Raw genomic sequence first — 10764 nt, 5'->3', positions numbered from 1 at the left:
GGCGCGTGAGAGGTCTCGGTTAGGGAGGGCTCGGATTGAGCTTGACAAATAGTAGAGCTCGCGAGAGGTATCGACTAAAGAGGGCTCGGATTGAATTTGGTTTACGGGGGCGCGCAAGAGCTCTCGACTAGAGCGAGCTAGGATTGAACTTGATAGACAGTGCGGAGCGCATTGAGAGGTCTCGGTTAGAGAGGGTTCGGTGTATATGTAGTGCGTGCTCGAATGCGCGTTAAAGTGGTTGGTCGAAGGTTGTTTGGTGTTGATATGCGTGTAGTTTAGGTTCATCCTTAGCCGAGGAGAGTACTCGGGAGGGAAACCTGTCGGACTCGAGTACACCCTATGAGGGGTCGGTCGAGTTTTACTCGGCCTTATCTTGCGGGGTGCGTGTTACTCGATCTAGGTGCATCCTTAGCCGAGGAGGGTACTCGGGAGGGAAACCTGTCGAACTCGAGTACACCCTATGAGAGGTCGGTCGAGATTTGCTCGGCCTTATCTTGCGGGGTGCGTGTTACTCAGTCTAGGTGCATCCTTAGCCGAGGAGGGTACTCGGGAGGGAAACCTGTCGGACTCGAGTACACCCTATGAGGGGTCGGTCGAGATTTGCTCGGCCTTATCTTGCGGGGTGCGCTACTCGGTCTAGGTGCGTCCTTAGCCGAGGAGGGTACTCGGGAGGGAAACCTGTCGGACTCGAGTTTACGTACGCCGGGGTGGTCGGCTGAGGGTTGCTCAGCGTCGGCGCATAATTGTATATTAGGGGTCAGACCTGCATATTTACGATCTAAGCATAGGCGTGTCGTAATAGAGTAAAATCAAAAATTAGAGAATATCTTTGTATTAATTTGAGTGCCTCGTTAAAAACCTTGCCGACCCAAAACCCTCCTTAGGGAAAAAAGAGTCGGTCAAGGAAAAGAGTGCACCATTACATCAACTATAATACACTTTTAAATGTGAGGCGTTCCAAGTTCTAGGAATCGGTTCTCCTGATAAGTACTCCAGCTTGTACGCTCCGTTGTTTAAGTTATGTCGGATGCGGTATGGTCCGTCCCAATTCGGGGCGAACTTCCCTTGTCTCGGATCCTTTCTCGCCTCTCCTGTAGCTCTCCAAACGAGGTCTCCTTCCCGGAATTCTCTTGGCTTTACTTTGCTGTCGAACCTTCGTTTGTAGCGTTGCTTGGTGGCCTCGGCCACGACTAGTGCTCGATCGCGAATTTCTGGTATTACGTCCAGGTTTGTTCGGAGTTCGGCTTCATTGCTTGCCTCGTCAAAGTGGATTCGGCGGAACGATGATTCCCCGATTTCCACTAGGATCATCGCGTCGGATCCGTAGACTAGGCGAAAGGGGGTTTCTTGGGTAGTCGACTGGGGCGTGCATCGGTATGCCCATAGCACCTCGGGTAACTGCTCGGCCCATGCTCCCTTTGCCTCTCTAAGGCGTTTCTTCAGCTCTGCCAAGATGACTTTATTGGCCGACTCGGCCTGACCGTTGGTTTGTGGGTGCTCGACTGATGTGACCCTGTGTTGTACTCCCAAGCCAATAAGGAACTCGTTGAGTTTTCGGTCGGTGAATTGAAGGCCGTTGTCGGTCACCAGGGTGTGTGGGACACCGAATCGGGTAATGATGTTTCTCCATAGAAATTTCTGAACTTGCTGAGCCGAGATGCATGCCAAGGGCTCGGCCTCGATCCATTTAGTGAATAGATCCACGGCGACGATGAGGAACTTGCATTGTCCCTTGGCAATTGGGAAGGGTCCGAGTATGTCGGCCCCTCATGTGGCGAACGGCCATGCTGGAGGAATACAATGGAGCTGCTCGGCTGGTTGATGAATCAGGTTGCCATGTCTCTAACACGGCTGGCACCTTTTTACAAACCCTGCGCAGTCGGTGTTCATGGTCGGCCAATAGTATCCGGCTCGTAGGAGTTTGGAAACGGTTGTCCTCGCTCCTGAATGCAGTCCACATATACCCTCGTGCACTTCTCTCGTCACATAATCAGCCTCGGCGGAGTTGAGGCACTTGAGTAACGGGGTAGAGAAACCGCGTTTGTACAGCTGGTCGGCGATGACAACGTATCTGCCGGCTTGGGTTCTTAGTTGTTTGGCTTCGGACGGATCGGTCGGCGTGTTTCCACTTACGAGGAACTCTTTGATTTCGGCTCGCCAGTCTTGGGAATCGTCCTGATTGGCGCAGTCGGCATTGACATTTGCCACCACTTCTGCATCGACACTAGGGCGGTCGATCTCTTGTTGGATTATCGTTCTCAAATGCCCCGGTTTTTTGGTCGCGGCCAGCCAAGCCAACTGGTCGGCACGGGCATTGTCTTCGCGTGGGATGTGCTTGACCGACACCTCCTGAAAACCCGCTTTTATTTTTTGATAAGCGTGATAGTACTTCATCATGCTGTGATCCTTTACTTGGAAGCTTCCACCAACTTGCTCGGCCACCACTTTGGAGTCGGTCCGACATTTGACTTTTGATGCACCCATGTCCTCGGCCAGTCTTAATCCTGCCAATAAAGCTTCGTATTCGGCTTGGTTGTTCGAGGCTTTGAACTGGAAGCGCAGGGATTGTTCCAATGTTATCCCTCTCGGTCCTTCTAGGATCACTCCTGCCCCGCTCCCCTAGCTGTTTGAGGATCCGTCCACATGGAGGGTCCACCATGGTTCCTCGAATTGGCCTGGTGGGTGAAGTTCGTTTATGAAGTCGGCCAAACACTGAGCCTTGATCGGTCCCCTCGGTTTGAAGGTGATGTCAAACTGCGAGAGTTCTATCGACCAGGCCATCATTCTTCTGGCGAGTTCGGGCTTCCTTAACACCTTAGCGATGGGGCAGTCGGTGTGTACAACAATTTGGTGGCTTTGGAAATAATGGCGTAGGCGTCGGGAAGTGTGTACTAGACCGAGTGCCAATTTTTCGATCAACTGGTACCCGGGTTTCTGAATCTTGTAGCAGTCGGCTGACAAAATACACGGGAGCTTGGTTGCCTTCTCTTTCCTGCACTAGAACCGAATTGATCGCCTCATCGGACACGGCCAAATATACCAGTTTTGGGCTGAGAGGGTCAGGCTTCGCAAGGGTCGGGGGCATCGCCAAAGTCGTCTTCAAGGCTATGAAGGCTGATTCGTAGTGTTCGTCCCACGAGAAGACCGACGCCTTCCGCAGGAGCTTTGTCATCGGGCTAATTTTGTCGCCTAACCGCGGGAGGAATTGGGATAAGGCGACTAGTCTTCCAGAGAGGCGTTGCAATTCCTTGAGGTTGCTTGGGCTTCTCATGTTCAGCACGGCCTGGCATTTGTCTCGGTTCGCTTCTATGCCTCTTGCCGATAGCATAAAGCCTAAGAATTTGCCTCCCTTGACCCCAAAGGTACACTTCTCAGGGTTTAGCCTCATGTTGTGCTTGCGGAGTTCGCCGAAGATTTCGGCTAGGTCCGTGATGTGCTCGGCGAGAGAATTGGACTTGACCACCATATCATCCACGTAGATCTCGATGTTTCGGCCGATTTGCCCTTGGAACACTTTTTCCATTAACCTCTGATAGGTTGCCCCGGCATTCTTCAATCCAAAAGGCATGACTCGGTAACAGAAGTTGGCGTTCTCAGTGATGAATGTCGTCTTCTCCTCGTCGGAAGGGTGCATCCTTATTTGATTGTAGCCGGAATAGGCGTTGAGGAAGCTGAAGATAGAGTGCCCGGATGCTCCGTCGACAAGTCGATCGATGCAAGGGAGTGGATAAGCGTCCTTGGGGCATGCTTTATTGAGGTCGGTGTAGTCGGTACACATTCTCCATTTTCCATTCGACTTTTTTACCAAAACCACGTTAGCTAGCCAAGTCGTGTACCTGACTTCCCTTATGAACTTAGCCTCTAACAACTTTTTCACCTCGGCGTCTGCAGCTTTTTGCTTCTCCTCCCCCATCTTTCTTTTCTTTTGCGCGACGGGTCACGCGTCTTGGCATACGGCTAACCGGTGGCATAAGAACTTGGGGTCTATCCCTGGCATATCTGATGCCCTCCATGCGAATAGGTCTCGGTTATCCCTCACAACGCACTTGACTCGTCTTGAGTCAGCTTCGCTCAACTGAGATCCCATATTTGTGATTTGTTCGGGTGTTTCTCCTAGCTGAAAAGGCCCGAGGTCATCGGTTGGCTCGATTCGTTCTTCTTCGCCTAACCGAGGATCGAGTTCGATGTCTTCCATCGTCTGCTGCCCTACTACATTCACACCATTCGCCCCCGGGGAGTCGGTCATTGGCTGTACCTTAAGACTGGAGAGATAGCATTCTCGTGCCGTTTATTGATCAGCATGTACGGTTATCACTTGTCCATCTCTCGACGGAAACTTCATGCACAAGTGGGGGGTCGAGACAATCGCCCCGAGGGCGTTAATAGAGGGTCGACCCAGTAGGATGTTGTACGACTTGTTTGCGTGCACCACGATGTAGCGGATCTTGATCTCTCGGGAAGGCTTTTGATCGAACCCGAATCGGGTGTACAGGTCGATGCACCCTCTCGTCATCACCCTTTCGCCTGAGAAGCCTACCAGTGGCTCATGGTACGACTCTAGGCTCTCCTCAGGAATTCCGAGCTGTACAAATGTATTCCAGTACAATATGTCGGCTGAGCTCCCCTGATCAACCAAAGTTTTCTTTACGATGCAGTTGTGTACTTCGACGGAAATCACCATGGGGTCGTCCTGAACAGGATCAACCCCCCGGAAATCTCGGTCGGAGAAGGTTATGGGTGGCATCCTGGGCATCCTTGGCTGGTTCACACTATTTACCGACCGCACTGCCCGGAGGTGTCTTTTCCTCTCCGAAGAGGTGGAACCTCCCCCGGCGAAGCCCCCGGCTATCGTATTTATTAACTTTCTCGGTCGGTCATCGTCTTCTCGAGAATGCCTTGACTGGTCTCTCCTTTCGTTTGACCGGGATCGGCGGCGTTGGTCTCTTGGTGGGGGTGCTTCACGTGAGTGGTGGCGGTTACTCCCCCTCGACTGGTGGTTCTGGGGGGTGATGAAGCTTGACAGGTGGCCCTGTTTGATGAGGTCCTCGAGTTTGTCTTTTAATGCCGAGCATTCTTCGGTCGAGTGTCCTCTGTTTCGGTGGAACTGGCACGTTTTCGCCTTATCGGCTCTTGGGGGAGTGTTCGCCCTTTTCGGCATCATAAGGATTTCGGAAGCGAGGGCCTGCTCCATCACCTTGACCCTGCTCGTATTCAGGGGGGTGTAGGCGGCGTAACGTGGTCCTCTTGGCGGTCGAGTGCTCGCGGACTCGGCATTCACCTTTTTCATGGGCTCTCGGCCTGGCTCTTTTCGGCCGTAACCCTCTTCGGCCCTGACCTAGTTTCGGGTCTCCGCCAATTCCTCCATTTGCATATACTTCTCGGCTCTTCGTCGGAGGTCATTCATATCAACGGGTGGTTTTTTGCACAAACTGTTCACGAATGGTCCCGGCTTGAGGGTCGTGCTCAGCCGGTCCAATGCCACGACATGATTAAGATCACCAATCTCCATTGCAATCTTGTTGAATCGGTCCATGAAGTTTCTCAGGCTTTCTTTCTTTTCCTGACGGACCCCGACCAAGGCTAATGAGGTCGTCTTGTACGGCTTACTCGTTGCGAACTGTAGGGTGAACTGGGACGACAACTCACCAAACGAGTCAATGGAGGCACTTGGCAGTCTCGTAAACCAACTCAAAGCTCTTCCTTTCAGCGATGTGGGGAATATCCGGCACAAAGCCGAGTCATCTTGAGTGGATAAGGTCGCTTGGGTTAAGAAAACATTCAAATGCTCCTCGGGGTTAGAGGACCCATCGTACTTCTCGATCGGCATGCTTTTCCAGTGATCTAGCAGGGTTGCTTCCATTATCCTTCGAGAGAAGGGGTGCCTCAGGGAGTGAGTGGTGTTGTCGGCCTTGTTAGCTATCAGAGAGGTGACCGGTGCTCGGGTCATATGGTCGGTCGGGGCATGACATGCTGACTCCTCTAGAAGGGTAGGAGTTGACGGCACGTATGTCTGGTTAAGGTTTCGAAGCTCGGCATTTTGGCGGCGTAGTTCGGCCAACTCCCTGGCGTCAGCCTCCCTCTGCCTTCGGATAGCGGCCATTTCCTCTCGCAATGCGCGCAAGTCGTCTTGGAGGTTAGGTTGGTTTTGATTAGTGCTCGGCCGAACCTCTTGTATCACAGGTTTCGGTTCGGTTTGAGGCATTCCGTACGGGTAACATTCTTGGTTGGTCTTAACGGGGTTGCTATCGGGATTAGGAATCGGTTGGGTCGTCGTTGACTATCCTTTGCGAGTTACTACCATGCCTCGGTCTCAATCGTAGAGTTCTGAGGGGCTAAAAACGTCTCTTCGGCCCCACGGTGGGCGCCAAATGTTCCTGTGTTAGGATACACACTTCACTTATCCTTGTTGTAGCGGGTCTGATCCTGGGTCTCGGTCTTCTCGTTCCTATCCGGGTAGTCCGATGTGAGGGGGGGTGTGCCTGCAAAGACACTCCAACGCTCAAGTAAGTGCTCGGCGTAATAAATGCGGTAGTTGAAAGTTAGTTACGTACCTCGCAGATGGTCTATTTATAGTGTGTCTTATTGGGCCGTGATTAGGAGCTGGGCCCCGGAAAATTAGGGGCTAATCCGGCTTATTCCTTAAATTAATCCCTTCGTAGTAATACTGGTGGAGTCTCGGGGGGTCGGCCGAGCAGACCGACCACCTTTTGTTTGGAGAGTGGTCGGTGTGGTCGGTATTGGATTTGGTTTTGCGTTAGATTCCGGGGCCTCGGCCGGGTCAGTTTTGGTCCCATACGGTATACAGGTCGGGTCGGCCAGGTCGGCTCTGGTCCCATATGGTATACAGTATTCTCTCTTTATATCTAACAATTAAAATACTTCCTTTGAACTCATATATAAACAAATTATCCTTAATAATGTTCATTCAAAATTGCAATCACATTAAATTTATGGATAACTTTTAAAATGAAAGAATTATATAGAGTTAAATTACTTAAAATTTTCTTATATTTAAGTCCAAAAATTTTAAATACTTTTTTATTTATATAAGAGTCCAGAGAGAATACACACAAGTTATAACTAGGTTTTAATAAGTTGAATTCTACGTTTGGTTTCCTATAATATTTAATGCATGATTTTAATTTCTTACTTTCTAATTCTAAAATTTTTGTCATTCAAGTTTATAAAATCCACAATTTTGATTCAATACAAAAATTCATTTGTTGACCAATAAAATTGTATTTTCACCATGATTTGACATTAAATAAATGTTATTGTAACGATAGGTTACTACTATATTTATTTTATCCCTCAATAACTAAGTAACGAAAAAATATAAATGTAATTTAACCTAAGATTATCATGCAAATAGTTCATAAATATTCATAAAACAATATATATCTAAGGAATAGACAACTAAAAAACATGAAATCTTTCGGTGGGATTACAACTAAATCATGTACATATACATATATAAATACTAGACTACAAGGCATAAAAGTCTTAGGTTGTCAGTTAAGCAACAATTATATACACGCTGTCGCATAACAACTCAATAAAAGAACAAGAAATCTCCAACATGATAAATCATTAATTAGCAAGCACTCCAAACTTAATCTTGTCCTACTTGTAAAATAAATGATCATCGCAATTCAACAACATGGAAAAGTAAGAGTAAACTTGTATACAAAGAATCCAATATATTATAGAAGTAATTAAGCAAATAATAAAAATGACTTCATTTGAACTATATAGCCACAACCATAAGCTTAACTAGACAACGTAAAATAACACAACTAATCAATCATTTTGCATCTTGCTATACAACTTAACTAATCAACTTTACAATAAATCATCATAGTCACTTATCAACACAACTTGACAACTCAACATCTAACCTAGCATACAATCTTCAACAACATTAATATTGGACAACACAATAACACATTATATCACTTATCAACATATAGCATATCATCATCACAACTTTTTAGCACAACTTATAAATTAACATATCAACTCACATCTTAACAACATTGTAACATTCAATACTTCACTCAATTCATATAGAAACCTAATATCATATCAGCAAAATAATTTAGAAACACAACATCTCTGATATTTAATAGTGTAGCCATTTCACAACATAACAACTCCACAACATCTATAACAACTTTACAATACAAAATATTAAAACAACACAACTACTCAACATAACAAATTAATAGTTTAATATCAACACAACAACACACATCAACATACCAACCCATGTATACAACTCAACAACATGACAACTTTTCAACTTACAATATAATTCATCAACACAACAAATTAACAGCACAACAACTCATGTGTCAACATGTATTTTAATACATGTGAGTCATTTAAATGACTTGGTCCTATCAAATCATAATGTCTAATCCCTTAAAAAGAAATCAAGTCAACAATGTTTGGCATACCAATGCCAAGTCAATACAACAAATGACATACCAATGCCTAAAAACAACTCCACTGATTTCTCAAATTTCTTCACCTAGACTAGGAAAGTCTAATACCATTCTCAGGGGTAAAACAACTTGGGTAAGGGCCTACTACAACAATAGTATGCATCAACTAAGCCTATATGGAATTAACTCATTGACTACCCTATAAATACTACACACATTTCCAACAATCAATTATGAATTTTACCCCTCGACTTCATACCATACACAAATTAGTTACTTCTATACCAATATGGCTTGGCCAAACCCCATATGGTATCAACTAAGGATATAGAGGAGACTTAACACTCAACTCCAAAAGACAACAATACTCGAGGAAGGTTTTTAATAATTAGGCTTAGAGTACCACAACACATATCCACACAATGGGATATTGTAATTTTAAAAATAACATTGCTCCTTTAGTCCTAAGTTCACAACACAACTCAGTGTAGCAACATAACTCAACAACATAGTTATACAATACAATTCAACACAGCTCAACTAATGACTATACATCATATCTCAACAAAATGCATCATGCATTTTCTCAACACAATTCTACACAACACAATGCAACATTCCTCACAAGTTTATCACACTTAACATCTTACAATTTCAAACAATGTATGACTTTTGACTTTAATCACCTTGAAATAATAGGCTACTCTCAAATTAAACAACTTAAATCATCATGATAGATCAATATATATTGAACTAAATTCAATCTTTATCATACATCATGTAAAAAAAACCAACCCAATAAGATAAGTTGAGAAAATTACAAGTTCAAATGGGAAATAAGTGTCTTAAGCACCGAGAGCTCACTCGGAGCAATTAGAACTTGCTCAAAGCACCTAAGAGCACTCTTAGAATGGGTTCAAACAAATAGCACCATAGGAAAGAGTGATCTGCTCACTTGAGCAAATGAGTGAGTGCTTTCTCTGCATGTTTCGCTGAGGTACTCTATCTGGGTCTTCTTCTTTTTCATTTTTCCTTTCTGGGGATTCTCTTTTTTTTCATGATCTTACGAAAGACCCATCTTTTATGTTGATCTGATTTCCCCTCTCACATTGTTGGCTTTCATAGTTCTTAGTGTCTTTTCCTTTGTTGTGTAACATAAACAAACCGTGGTTGGTGCTAGTGTACTAATTTGGGACACAAGGTCGATCTGGTGCTCCTGTGTTTGATATATGCTGTGCTAAAATAATGTATGACCAGCAAAAGTATGTTCTCGAAATACAAATTAGATATTGCATATATTATGTCTATAGACAAAAAAAAAGAGTACTTATTTGGATGATCAAGTCAATGCTTTTGTGGGACTCAGAGTTCAGTTGAATGAGTCTAAGTATGGTCTAACTGAGTTTAGTGATATATAATTTTCGAATGGGTGATGGTTTTCAATTTTCAATTTGTGTCTACTCGCATTTGGGTGATATAGTTTGCTAGCATTATTTTCGATTTTGTAAAATTGATTTTTGGTTAAGAGTAAGTTTGAAGTGATTTATGTTTTCAAAATTTTCATCTCAGAATAAGTTTGTATTATTAACTCAATGCAGAGTTTGTGTTTTGGTGAGAATCTCGTTAGACATCACCAAATGTGGATTTAATTGTCTCCCTCCACTGCTAAGCCGAACACAGGATCAGTCTTTGTTAGATGTATAGGGATCTTTTGCTTATGTGATATGATTTTGTTGTTTTGTCTAAAAAGAGCTTATAAAATAAGTGATCTTCGTAAAATTCAGAGATGTGCTGAACAAACAAAAAAATAACTTCTTTCTTTGCTTTTTGAGTTTATCTCTTTCTGTTAATAATAGTCTTTGTTACTCAATGGTGGTCACAGTGGATTTTTGCTTCTAGTGTCCCACTAAGCACTCTACGTGAGTCAAGTCAGAGACTACCCTTAAAGTGCTCACACTTGCTCACTTTGAGCGAGCAAGTCCAGAAACACATGCATGATTAAGAACAAGTTCAACATCTTAAAGAAACTACTCAAATCCTCTCATCCAAAACCCCAAAACATTCATGTAACTCAAATCCCACCACATATTGGCATCATACAACTCATAAATTAAAGAAAATGTAACATGCAACAACAATATACTTTACAAGATCATTAATTCCTTCATTCTTCACCAAGAACACAAAGAACAAAGAGCACCCAAATTTCTACTCTTCAATTTCAACTTAAATGCTTACTAGAGTATGAATCGACATGTTAAAATCAACATATACAACATGAAAGATCAAATAAGTTTCTTTAACCTCAATTGCTCCT

At 44.6% G+C, this 10764-nt stretch overlaps 2 protein-coding genes across 2 annotated transcripts; both read right to left on the bottom strand.

Moving 5' to 3' along the window:
- Positions 1 to 924: 924 nt before the first annotated feature.
- LOC109816038 (uncharacterized) lies at positions 925 to 2484 on the bottom strand. Its single transcript, XM_083071624.1, has 2 exons — positions 1871 to 2484; positions 925 to 1513 (listed from the first exon to the last, which is right to left on the bottom strand). The coding sequence occupies exons 1-2, from the start codon at positions 2482 to 2484 to the stop codon at positions 925 to 927; spliced, it is 1203 nt and encodes a 400-aa protein (XP_082927750.1).
- A 1804-nt stretch (positions 2485 to 4288) lies between these two features.
- LOC145956065 (uncharacterized) lies at positions 4289 to 5287 on the bottom strand. Its single transcript, XM_083071623.1, has one exon. It carries the CDS (start codon positions 5285 to 5287, stop codon positions 4289 to 4291), a length of 999 nt encoding a protein of 332 aa, XP_082927749.1.
- Between the last annotated feature and the right edge of the window lie 5477 nt (positions 5288 to 10764).

The sequence above is a fragment of the Cajanus cajan genome, chromosome 3 (assembly GCF_000230855.2).
Source record: "Cajanus cajan strain Asha chromosome 3, NIPB_CcT2T_4, whole genome shotgun sequence".
Lineage (NCBI taxonomy): Eukaryota > Viridiplantae > Streptophyta > Magnoliopsida > Fabales > Fabaceae > Cajanus > Cajanus cajan.
This window is presented reverse-complemented; position numbering and strand designations above follow the sequence as displayed.